We start from the raw sequence: 13,781 nt of genomic DNA on the forward strand, positions 1-13,781 counted from the left end.
TTGAGAAGGCTATAATGAAATACAGGCTAAATAGTCTCACATTAAAACTTTCATCAAATATAAGAGCAGAATATGCCTAGTGTCATAGCAAACTAACTTCTGTGTAAATAGAGATAGCAGAATGTAATTCTGTAAAACTAATGTCCTTGTTCCAAGAACATTCTTAGATTACACCAAAAAGAACAGAGATAAGGCGCAGTATTTCCAAAAATCATGTCCCTTACACGTCCGTGCCAATGAATTCTAAAATCATTCTCTAAGATGCTACGTTTCTGAATTCCAATTTCAAGTGTAATTAACACAGATCCTGGTGATATTCATGTGCTCACTACACAGGAAATAATGAGACAAATAGATGGCGATGGTGGTGTAACTTGCTGTAAAAGCTGTTTGTAGTCGATGTGGGTGTTTTTTTCTTTCTTTCTTTCTTTTTTAAAAATCTTTATTTATTTATTTATTTTTCCAGCCAGTGAATTGTGCAGCAATTTCTGGTATGGCAAAAACATTCAGGGGCAGACACCTGCCACAGATGGAAAATCTCAGAGTACTCAGCATTTAAGCAGGAGAAAACACAAGTTTAGAAAACAATTTTATTAGACAAATTATTTAGACAAATTATACACAGAAAGCTCTGCCACTTGTAACTGAGGCCTCCAAAAAGTGTTTTGTGTATCTGTATAATAGGCAACACATCAAAATAGGCCTATTTTAAATATCGTACATGGTTAACATTTTTTTTTTTTATATAGCTAAAATCACTGCAACATCTGGTATGTCCCTATGTAGCTTGTTGGAAAGAAATTTTCTTTTTTTTTTTTTTTATTTTAATTTTTGCTCAGAGGTGTGGATGAGTTCATGAATGTTACAAGGGGGAAGCAAGTTGTGCATGCTTTTAGACACTTGCTACCCTGGAAACAAAATGGCCTTTTGCACAATAAGAATTTGTTCTGCCTTACACAGTAGACAATATTTGAAGATTTAGTACAAAAAACAGTGACAGTACAAGATGCTCCCCCAGAACAGAATTAGCGTCAAAATAGAATAGATTTGAAGAATATACCTTTTAATTTATCCTAAAGCAAATCACATAGGCTGATTCATATTAATCCTAGCCAAAGAATGAGTTAGATTAAAATAAGTGTATGGTTGCATTAAAAACCAAACCAAACAAAAAAAAATAATAAAACAAAACAAACAAAAATGAAACCTCACAGGATAAACTGCTTGCTTTCTACTTAACTGCATCTTTAGTTTTAAGGATTACAAATTGAAAGCTCTTCCTACATTTCTAACAGGTAACAGTGTTACTTTAAAAAGCTGGTGCCAAAACAGGCACTGGTTCTGCTCTCACTGCTGTTCTTTCTCTTGTTCTATACAGTTGGCACTAATGTAAAAAGTATGTAGCTCCTCTAAATCTAACTTAACACACAAAGGGTTAAAATGAGCGCCTGTTCATATATATTTTTCCCCTTCAAACAATATGTAATTATAATTAAGGCCACATCAGTATTTCTCAAGGGCTTTTTCTCCACTAACACCATTATTATATCGATCAACTGTACTGACTTGGAAAATAATTTATTAACCTTTGATCTATGTTTAAACTTCTCCAGAGCTGTATTAGTTGCTCACGAGTGTGGTATACCTAAGAGAGTGTTCCATTTTAATTAACGTAAAGTAAAATTATCAAGGTTAGCCTTATAGAATGCTCAATAGCCAATGCAAAACCTAATCAAACGAGTTACATCTAGGTACAAACATTAAATTGCCCTGGATGTTCTAATAAAAAAGTATAAAATATGCTCTGTTGGCAAACAACGCAAGTCAGAATAACATTAAAGCAACCTGTCTTTTCTAAATGAAAAGACCCCCTGCACTGTACATCTTTCCTGTATACAACACATTTTTACTAAAGCTTTATTAAATGAATTGCAATAGCAACGGCTGCCATTTTATAGCTATATATACATGTATATATATATATACATACCTGTGTGTATATATGTATATATATATATGTATGAGATACTAATTTATTTAACACAACAGAGGCTTCTGCCATATGATACAGTTTACTGTACATAAGAAAAACTTTTAACACTGTACAATCACATAAAGGTCATATGCACTGTTGCAGTGCAAAAGTAGATTTAACTGTAGTCTTTACTGGCATAGTAATGGCTTTTTGTAATCCTACAAAATTGCATTCTTGTATTATGGGGCTTGGATGGTCTTTTAACTTTTTTTTTTAATTTTTGCCTTTTTTTTGCCTTTTTTTATACTTTTTTTTTTTTCTTTTAAATCGCAGGGTTTGCCTTTGGTCCACAGTTAAAAGGACACACAGCAGTGGAGCACTGATCGGATGCAGCAGAATACATGTAAAGGACTTAAGTTATTGCAATTATAGTAAAAAAAGGCGGTGCAGGAGGAGGAGCGAATGCCCTTCTTTAAAGTAATCCTCAGGGTTTTTTATGCATTAATCACTACATGTTTCCTATATTTAAGTATATGAAAAGCCTGAAGTAACCGAAACCTAATGTGGTGATAAATCAAAGAATAAGTGACTCAAGTAGTAAAGATAATAAAGGGAGAAAGAGGAGGAGACCAGGCTGAGAAAGCAGAGAAGAGGAAGAGTTGTTACGAATAATCCTGATTCTTTTCTTAAATAAAATAAAGGAAAAAAAAAGAAAACAAAGGAAACAAACAAATTAAAAAACCCTCAAAAGCAAAAAGAAAAACAAAAAAAAAAAGGAAAAAAAAAAGGTTACATCCGTGTTAGTCCCACAATATTACAGCTGCTCCTTGCAAAGGGAGTCCTAAAAAAGAAAGAGTGAAGAAACTTGGTCTGATGCTCATATGGAGGTGCCTCGGTCTGGATCACTACCGAGATTCAGCCCCAGAGTAGGAGTTGGTTGGTAAGGGATGGATGACATTGTTTTGATGGGGCTTCTGAAAAAGCCACCGTTAGGTGCCCTGTGCCTGAAGGGGCCAGTTCGGTGCTCAGGTACGTTGCCGAAGGAGAAGCCAGAAGCGGCTTTAGCAGACAGTGTGCGGCTCAGCGTCTGGATCTGTTCTGGTATGAAGGTGGTTGTTGTGATGTGAGTGTTTCTGAAGTCACTGATTTGCTCCAGTGCTTGACGGGTGGGCAAAGTGTCAATGTCCAGCGGGGTCAAGTCAATCGACGATGTGGAGAACTGTTTATGGGGACTGTCGTCATCTGTGCAGAGGCTGTTCACGCGCCTGTGGAGGTGCTCCAGATCGATTTCCTTGTCATCCTGGGGAAGGAGAAGAACAAGATGTACCACTCACTATTGCCATCTCTTTTGCAGGATTGAAGTTTCACAGTGCAATCAGAACCGCTCGGTAAACACAATACACACTTACTAAAGCTTCATCTTAGCTGTGGACAGCTCTAACACCACCAGCAAACACCCCCACCTCCCGAAGCTGGATGGGCTAAAACAAACCCAGGCAGACCCTTCTTCCACAGCTACCTTCAAGCCCTGAATATGAATGACAAAACTCCAAGTGCTACCAGCAGCTTTCTTTGTACAGTGAAAATAGAGCATCATCTTGGATGTCTGGGTTAATGCCAGCTCTTAAACGCTGCAGTGATGGCTACATTTTAGTGTCAAAATGGGAGGCTCTCAAGGACCAGACTGCCGTCTTCATCAGCGTTCATTCTCTCAGGGCTTAAGGAAGGGCTAAAACTTCTCAGATTGATTTTTGCTTTTAAATTACAAATTGCAGAAAAGCTGAACTTCCAGACCCAAATCCAAGCACTGGTGACCCATTGACATCACGCAGGAAGAAGTACACCAGATAATTTTAAATTGTGATGCCAAAGAAGGGATTATTTCTCTCCTTACCTACAAAGAAGCAATGCCATCAATTCAGATGGAATTATGCTGCTGTGGGTGAGAAGGCGGCCTGGTGTATTCATTATAATACAGCATCACTCCTCTCTTACCTCTCTCCTTTTTCCTTCTTAAATCTCTCCCCCAAGAGAACTCAATTGAAGAGGCTTGTTCGTTATAATTGAAAATTTAAATGCATGAGAATTAAAAAAAGAGGGGAACGTCCTGGGTGACCCAGTAAATCACCTGTATTGTACATATATATTTCTACTGAACTGCAAAGCTTAATTCAAAGTGGCATTACGTATACACATATAAGGGATATTCCCTCAGTCTAGGTAGCGCAGCTCATTCAGAACAAAAATCAGTTCCAACTAACCTGAACATTTACCTTAATCTCTGTGAAATCTACTGGCTCTTCCAGGCCACTAGAAATATCTCACACTCTAGGACCTCACAGAGGACAATAGGGCGGCCGATAGATGTGCACTGATGACTTCCAGACTCGATTACTGCAATTCAATGACTGGCTTGATCCAGAGCTCATTGAATCGATCGCAAAACTCCTAGTATACAGAATGGGCTTTAGGTCCCTCCTTTGTCTAGGGATGAAGTCAAGCACTCTGAAAAAGTCCACCTAGAACAAACTGCAGGAGTTCATCTGCTTAGCAAAACGGATCACCAAATATTTGCACTGGTACCACACCGAATACAAAGCCCGACTCAAGGGAGAGTGAGGGACCAGCTCCCCTCTGGGATCTTACACTCCAAGGGCAGGGACAGGGAGACAAACTGGGGGGGGAGAGGGGTGGGGAACGGGCAACAGGGCTCTCCCAGGGTCTGGATGATGGCTTTGGAAACAAATCTGATCACAGAGGCTTTGAGCTCATCATGGGAGGGAAAAAATGCAGTGCTAGTTTCCCGGGCTTAGCTTTCTGTCTATAGTTTATTCACATGTGGACATAGACATGGATGCACATAACAACCACACAGGTGACACCAAAACCAAACGCATTCACCAAAAGCTCTCTCCTAAAATCTTTGGAGCTACATATGGATGCAGAAGAACTGGGGCCACGTGGGCATCTAAAGAAATATACAGAGGCTCCGTCAGCACATGCAAGTCATGACTATGTCTCTAAGGGACAGTCCTTATTTTTATATATTATTATTATTTTATAATTTTGAAAAGCATACAAACACCGTAATTTCAAATGCCAATTTGAATTTAATTACTTCTGAGCCTCTGTAAGTTATTCAGAATATTCCTCATTTTTCTCTTACTGAGATGCATTTGGGGCTAGGGTCAGACCAGTAAAAATATATAAGCGGTGATATTCTCCCATGCTTAGCCCACAACCCGATCTCCACCCAATCGATACACCAAAATGAGACCCACTCACAGTAAGATTGTGCACATCTCCATAATATGATCTTTCCTCTTCTCTCTTGTGTGATCAGTAGTGAAATATTCAGCAGTTTTCACATTTAAATTATCATCAGGCTTCAGAGTCAACATCCCATTGAGATTACTGGGGCAGTTCATACTTCTCTCAGAGCTACCGTTTAAGGCTGTCTGCAGACTCAGGCAGACATCATTGAATGGATTACTTCTGGTACGCGACTGAAATGTTATCTTCGCAACCATAAGACAATTTTTTTTCAGTATAAATGCTTGCATTCTGGAGCACAAGATGGCAGCCACCAGGAAAAAGGGTTGGCTTGCTGACCACAAACTGGCCCAATCTGACCCCCGATTCGGGACTAGTGGCCTGGAAGAGCCAATGGATTTCATGGAAGCTAAAATGAATTTTAAGAAAGTTAGTTAAGATGTATTTCTTTGCTGAATGACCCCCGCATCCAGGGTAGCGGGGGCATTCAGCACATATGTCCATGTTAAATTAATTTTTTTGAGCCAAGCTTTTCAGTGGAGCTTTGATATGCAATTTTAAAAGCTAAGCTGATGAATACGTGGCAAAGATCAAGGAGGCCGAATTACACCATTTGAGAAAACTATACGTTCAAAATTCTATGTTTGAAAATTTAAATGGGACATTTTATAATTATATAAAACATCAGGGTTGTTTTTTTTTTTTTCCTTTTCCTTTGATATTAATTATTATGTTTTGCACCAAATAAATATGAAGTATGACATTCTGAAAGTCTGGGTAAACAGCAGTATTGTAAATTTTAGTTTTTTGATAATTTACCAGTTGAAACTAGATGGTTCCCATTCCTGAGAAAGCCAATTAAAGGACTAGAGATTTTTTTTGTTTTTAATAATGGTCCGGTCCAGATCTTTAACAGAAAAAGCTTGGGAATTAAAACAGGCAAGAAAAGATTAAAAGTATTCTAATATCAGTGCCAATGCTGTCTAATTAGGTAGCATAATTAGTCCTGCCTGATTACACAGCATTAGATTAGCAGGAATAAACACAATGGAGAAACTGCAGAGAAGGTGAGACCACTGCACGCAAATTAACAGAAATACCCCACAACAAGCATCTAAGCTACACAAAATAGCTATAATTGATAGCACTATATTACAGCTCATATTTAGGTTCACCTTTGGGCATCTCTGCCAAGTATACTTTAATAACTTTTTTTTTTGCTAGTGGAAATGGCTGGTAAAGCACCAGGTGGATTGCCATGGGAAGGAGTGCATTACACATGCAGGTGTGAAACCAAACTCATCTCTGGTGTGAAATGACACACGTCCCCCACTCGCTGTCCAAGATTTTCTAAAACAAGTCTGTAATAGATTTCAGAAACAAGTCTGGCCTGAATCTGAAAAATCTAAAGAACTCTTGCTTCCCCGGACTTCAGGTTAAATAATGAGAACCGAAGTTTGTGGAAGTCCCAAGAGGTTAACAGTTCTGAAAATCAGGACAAGCTTATTTAAGAAGCTAACTGCTGATTAAAGGGCTAAGCTCTGAAAGTCTATTTTGAAAGACTCAGCCATCAAGCTTAGGGGATATATTTTGCAAGAAAAAGACAAGAAGCCTCTGAACTTACTGGTGAGGATTAGCTCTCACCAATGGGAATAATGCACCAAATGTTGATGTACTAATAATGTATTATTCTACAAGTAAAGGTTGTGTTTTACTCAGAATATTTATACATCACCAATATACATTTTTTTTTCCTTCAAGTTTCTCTAGAAAGAATACCTAAAGAGATTTTGAGGAACGTTTACCTTAAAAATTAGGAAGTTAAGGACTATTTTCTGATTTTTCCCCCACCCTCTCTAAAGGCAATAATCTAAATTCAAGGCAATATTCTTTAGGGTGCATGAAAATTTCCCATGAGAAACGGAGGGTCTAATACCTCTTTTGACGGAACCCGGGAGCCTTTCCTTTTATTCCACCATGTTTCCAACATTGCAATGAAACAGGATAGGACAATCCCAGCTGCAAGGATGCAGAAAACACCTGCAAAGCTTTTTATGTCCAGGGCGCCTCCTTTCTGTTTGGTATCCACAGATGAGTAAAGATCACATTGACCGTTCTTTGGCCACCACTTATGCTTCAGTATGTCCATGTCGCCGTTCTGCTGCAGCTCCAAAATCCTACAGGAGAAACCACAGAGTCAGGGGTTACACTGGGGTGGCACCTAGTGCGAGGGCACAAGGCTGTAACCCGACTACTTGCAACCCTCCTGTGCATCTGGGAAGGCCAAGCTGCTCAGGAATCCAGACAGACTGAGTTAGCAGAAAAGAAAGCTTGAAGATGAGGTTGCCTGTAAGACTGAGCATATGGACATCCATGCTCCACTCTAGATGCACAAAAGCACCCACAAGTCTCTCATTCTTTTTAGAACCTTAGTGAAAATGCTTTAGTTAGTACATTTTATTTTCTTAACTGGCTTTTACTACAGACCATAGCAATCTTTTGTTGTGTGTGAGATATTTGAAAATATGTATTTTGCATTTTAATAGTTGGAGAAGAGATATTTCATAGAATCATAGAATATCCAAGTTGGAAGAGACCCACAAGGATCATCAAGTCCAACTCCTGGGTCCCCAAAGGACCACCCCAAAATATATGAACAAATCAGACCATGTGTCTAAGAGCATTGTCCAAACACTTCATGAATTCTGGCAGGCTCAGTGCCATGACCACTTCCCTGGGGAGCCTGTCCCAGGGCCTGACCACCCTCTCGGTGAAGAACCCTTTCCTGATACCCAGCCTGAATGGCCCCTGTCGCAGCTTCAAGCTATTCCCTCGGGGAAAATACAGTTCAGATATACTGCAGAATACGTTATCTTATTGTAAACTGATTGTTATCTGGTTACCTACCTGCTGCTTTGGAAAGAGTGTAGAGCAGTATCACATTAGTTGCACTCAGCGAAGACCTAAACTAATCTTGCTCAACAGGAGTATGCAATCTGTTGGCAAGCAATTTCCATGGGAAGGCTCTTTGCTGTGGAACTCACTCATCCTTGCACCCACACACCCAGCCTGCTGCTGAATATTTGCTGGGCAGATTGCAAGGCCTACATATTTTGCTAGACTTCCTTGGGGGTGAGTGGTTTGAGAAACGAAAACTGTGTTTGGAAGATTTTCATATTTGGTTAATTTGTTAATATCAATAAATTCTTAAGGAGAGATCTCTAAAAACATCCAGAAGTGCCTAGAGTAGCAGCTGGATGCTTCTGGTTACTCAAAATTAAAAAAAAAAAGAAAAAAAAGTAAATCAATTATTACATTTAAAAAGAGTAAAACAAAATTAATATTTTCCTTCATGTAATAAATCTGTTTTTCATTCAGTGTTGGAAAGCAAACAATCACTTGTGCAATCATTTGACACAGCATGCAAAAAATCCAAGTGCACACAATCCAGCAGAGGTCTGGGATGCTCCTACCAGAAACTGTACCACACCAGAGGAGAGGCTGTCCCACTGACTGATGGCTATCATAACCGATCAGTGCAGTGGTCTTCCTCAACCTCAGAAAAATACAGTATTGCAAAAGGGAATTGAAATGCACCTCGGAAGTAAAAAACCAGCTGCTCTATATAGACATCATTCAATCTTTCATTCCGTTTGAACATGTGGGCTTGTTAATAAAGACTTTAAATTTGTTATGGCACATCCAAATGTCTGAATGCTTACACTGTGGTCCTACCAGGAGTGGGAGACTTCACGCAGCTGTGTTTAAACCCCAGCACAGCTCTGGAGTGAGTTTTTTTCATCCTGCCTAGGAGTATGTCCCATGACTGAGAGCACAGCCAGTTCAGGGTGAGCTGCTTGTCCATCTCTGTGCTGTACCAAAGGGAACAGTGCCTTCCTAGGGTCGTGAGAACCAGAGGTGCCAAAAGCACCTTGTTCAAGTAACTTTGTGTTTATAAGAAGCAGGACAAGTTGTGTGCAGTGCCTGCTGGCAGTACACTGCTGAAGGGCCTAAGCCCTGGAGACTGGAGAACAAGGTGAGAGTTGTATGGGAAACCCAAAGCCAACCTGGAGAAGTCCCATCCTGGAGCTTCCAAAGGAGGCAGGGATCAGCCAAGGACTGGAAGACTGTCCGTTCTGCTTCAAGGGACAGATTAGATGCTGTATGACACCCACGTAACAGAAGCTTTGAAGGGACAAGGCCCAAACACATGCTCGTTCTTGCTGCCTGCAGCTACCTATGGGCAGAGTGTAGGGAAGCTGCAGCCAGATCCTTCTCAGAGGTGAGTGGTGACAAGGGGAGAGGCAACAGGGACATGCCTGAGCACAAGCAGTTCCAACTAGATTTAAAAAAAAAAAAAAAGTTCTTACAAAAAGAGAGGTCAAACACTGGAACAGTTTTGATCATATTATCCCTGGTCATATTCGAAGGTCCACGGGGCAAGGAAGCCTGAGCAACCTGACCTAACTAGACCTGCTTCAAACAGAGGTATGGGCTAGAGACCTCTGGAGGTCCCTTGTTACCAAAACTACTCCTCTGTGACTGTATGTCACATGGCATGCAGTGCTTATAGACGAAATTCACTGTAATGCCAGTTCTCACTCCCCTTGCATCCTGCATTAGGATTTATGGGAATATTTCAGCCCAGGTATTTAAGTTAGCACAGGAAGCAGACAGTCATTGTTTCTGACAAACAGAACCCTTTTCTATAAGTTCTTACAAAGTAATAGAAGATTAATTTGGCATATATACATATATTTCTATTTAGGAATTACTATACTATCTACATAAGGCAATAACAGAACAACATTCTGTATTTTTTTCTTCCTTTCTTTCAGCAGCAGCTCTAATCCCTGAGCAGGGCTATTTTCTCTCTTTTATTCAGTCAGTAATAGAATGAACCATCCAAATGATTGCTCTATTCTCATTAATTAAATGATTCTTCACTTGTCAGTATAATTTCTGATTACACAAGACATCTTTTCAACAATAGGCATTTGCATAAAACACTGAACTTTAGCTTGTTCCTTAACAGAGATTTATTCCTATTTGTACTCCTGGTAATTATCATCAATTTTCTTTATGGATGTAACATGTAAGTTCAATTATTTAAAGGAAAACATAAAAAAAAAAAAAAAAAAAAAAAAAAAAAAAAAAAAAGAAGCAGACTCCAAGGACAGTAATTAAACAATTACATGGAAAAGCTTAAGAAATTGAAAGTTTATAATGAAGCCTTGTAAAACCGCAACTGAAAACAGATGTTGAGATATAAACTACGTAGCAGGAGAAATGATGAGAGCATGAATATTCAACTATATTAACTTCATGCAGAGAAGAAAAAAAAAAAAAGAGAGAGAGAGACCCTGGTTCTATTAGACTTAGGAAATACTTTGTTTCTGAATTCAATTGTTAGTGGAACCAAGGCAATAGTTAACACTAGAAAGTTTTAGCGCTACCCAATTTTTCCCGTTAGGGAAATCACTCTTTTTGTAGCACGTTTTCAGAAATGAAAACTGTACTTTTATTGAAATTCCATGAAGAATGACATTAGGAAGGAAAGTTTCTTGGAAGCGTGCAGCAGATGGGCACCGTTACACTTGCATGCTGCAAGAACTTCCCACACGATGGCAGTCTTGCCATAAAAACACGTGCCTTTGCTGCAGCTCCTGCTGGGTGCCCTCACACAATCTAATCAGATACCTGTTGGGTAGCAGACGCTATAATCAGTTTGGTATTTGATTTTCAAATTTAATAACTGACTAAAATAATAATGCATTAACTAAATGCTATGAATGATAACGATATGCTAACTGCTATGATAACGTTCAGCAGGTCCTCTCTTCACAAGATCAAATGTCTCACAACTGAACGTTTCCTTGACGTTTTTTGGCTCCTTTGAACCTGCAGCATGGACTGACATTGCAGCGTGTGAGTCAGTAGTAAGAGGAGTGGAAAGAAGTAGGGTGCGTGACTTCCTGCTGTTTCAAAATACCATAGTCTTAAGGTTATGCAAGGAGTCCGTATATTGAAATAATCTCATTTGTCTGAAAAAGACCATGACCTTTAAAACTTGCTTATGGATAGAGTGTGGGTTATAATATATATTTCTCTAGCAGGCGAATTGTTACAGTAACATTTTCAAGGCAATGAGGTAAAGTTATTAAACTGCAAAAAAAAAATAATAAAAAAGAGAATGTCTGCATATACTTTCATTTGAACCAAAACCAAACAATGACCCCAAACCACTCTGTGATTCTATGAATTCACAGTGCTGATTGATGTCTAGTGGATATAAGCACACAAAACTAAACTGCATGTGGTTTCCAAATCTGACACTGATAGGAAAAAATCCTTTCCTACTGAAACAATGAGACTAGAGCTGAATTCAGCTCAGTAACCACATACCTTGCTGCTGGCAGTTAGATGTGATTACTCGTCCAAAATACCCCCAGAAATGAAACTCATTATGAGAGCAATGTATCACAAATGCTTCACAAGTGCTACAAAATGGAGACATCTGTGACAATGCTGTTTTTTGAGTTTGCTGGTTTATTCTGAGTTAGAAGTAGCAAGCAAAAGACGTGGAAGGACATTTACAGCCTGAAATGCCAGCTCATGGTCTGAGATAGGAAGGGTTACTAAATATCAGCTTCCTGCACCAGGAGGTATTAGCTCCAGTAACTTCTTCAGCAGCGAGCAGGGAGTCAAACTCTTTGGGCAAAAGTCTCATACCGTAGCTCTTCTAAAGAACATCTGGTGCTAAGTCTTTGCAGAATTAAGTTCCCCTCTTGTCTTGCTGAGATAAGATGAAATTTCATTATTCTGGCCTCATCATTGTGGCCTTGCAAGGGATGCACATTGATGCACAAAGCCTTAACTTCAATGCTATCCTAAGAACCAACAAATATTGTCATTCCCCTGCTGCCCAAGCTGCTGAGGAGAGTGAAGGATTTATTTGTATTTATATGCAGTAGGCGAATATTTGTGCGTGATTTTTGTCTTGCCCAAATTCACAGAATAGAGGGATAAGAAAACAAACAAACAAAAAATCCTAACTTTTTAGTTCATCCTAAAATAGCTGCTTGCCCAGCCCCAGCTGCACTACCAAGTTAACCACCTCTAGACCTAACCCTAGAATTAAAAGGGGTACCTGATCACTGAAAAATGGAGATGGAGCAAGTGTAGGAAGATGTGCAGAAATCAATGTCCTGGGGTGAAACAAAGAGCAGAGCAGTGCTCATGCCCACTCCTGAGCAGGCTGAGGCGATGCTAGGAGAGCATGCAAGATGAATGAAACACCTTGAAAGACAGAGATCACTGCTATTCCAGTCCTTCTGTTGACTACAGGTCTTGATAACTGTAAACAAGAAATGCTCCTTTTGAAGAAACAGTTCTTGTTTTTCTGATTTTATTTTATTTTTAAGCCAGCATTTTAATGAGCTACCAATCACAAGCTGCAGGAGAGGTAGTTTTTCACGCCAGCCAAACGCAGCTCAGGCTGCCAGATTAGATGAAGCCACACTCCCTCTCCACCAGCTCCTACCACTTGACCCAGCAAAACAATGCCCTTGGGCCCAGCTGTGAAGTCTGTTTTCTGGCAGGGACTGCAAGGAGATCAAAACCCTACTAACTCATGCCCCACGAAGGAGGGCAGGCAGCCACTTTTACACCTGCCCTTCAGCAGCCCTCAGCGTCCTACTGCTGTCACTGGGAAGTCATCCGGCAGAAAGCAGGATAAACCTCTCACTTTCTATATACAATAGAAACGGCTGTGGTAAAACAGACCTGGTGTTCGGCATTAAGAATCTGCATATCGAGCAATTGTAGGAGAGAAAACAGCTGACCTTCTGGTTTTGCTCAGCAATTGACCATTAGCTTCAGAATAGGCAGCACTCGTGACTCGGATCCCATAAATTAGTATCACTTTGTTCAAATTAGTGAACTTGTTTTTACTTAAATCTGTTAAACTTGCACAAACACTCTCCCAAATACAGAATGCTAAACTGAAGTGAAACAGCACCTGCAGTAATAAGAAAAGAGATACTAACTATACTTATTACACAACTGTGGTAGAACTTCATAAGAACTGTTCTACAATAGTTTTATTCAGGTCATGTGGCTATATTAAATGCTAACAGTTCAGAAACTGATAAAGAAAGTCTCCGATCTTTCGAGATCATTTGCTTACTTTTATTATTAAAAAAAAAATTAGGTGTGTTTTACTGGCCTTTCACCATACAGACCTTTCCATGTGTTGCCTGTTCGGGAGAAAGCAGTGATAAAAGAATTAATACCTATTTATAAATCCTAAATGACAACCGAACACCTAAAGATAGATACACAAATATCATTAGTTTATTAAGCTTAATCCTATTATGGTAAACACCAAATTAATTCCTTACGGCAAGTCATGCTATGCCACCATAGAATCATAGAATCTCCCGAGTTGGAAGGGACCCATAAGGATCATCAAGTCCACCTCCTGGCACCGCACAGGTCTACCCAAAATTTTAGACCATGTGACTAAGTGCAC

General features: G+C 39.5%; 1 protein-coding gene across 3 annotated transcripts in view; it reads right to left on the reverse strand.

Annotated features, from left to right (window-relative positions):
- Positions 1–576: 576 nt before the first annotated feature.
- The window catches only part of GRID2 (glutamate ionotropic receptor delta type subunit 2), an 805,832-nt gene continuing 792,627 nt past the window's right edge, over positions 577–13,781 (reverse strand). For all 3 annotated transcript variants that reach the window (XM_040555872.1, XM_040555874.1, XM_040555875.1), the window contains 2 exons: positions 7,185–7,425; positions 577–3,275 (listed from right to left, as the gene is read on the reverse strand). In XM_040555872.1, the coding sequence (XP_040411806.1) occupies positions 2,853–3,275; positions 7,185–7,425 (664 nt within the window). In that variant the 3' untranslated portion in view covers positions 577–2,852. The remainder of the gene's footprint in view (positions 3,276–7,184; positions 7,426–13,781) is intronic.

This window comes from Cygnus olor, chromosome 4 (assembly GCF_009769625.2).
Source record: "Cygnus olor isolate bCygOlo1 chromosome 4, bCygOlo1.pri.v2, whole genome shotgun sequence".
Taxonomy (NCBI): domain Eukaryota; kingdom Metazoa; phylum Chordata; class Aves; order Anseriformes; family Anatidae; genus Cygnus; species Cygnus olor.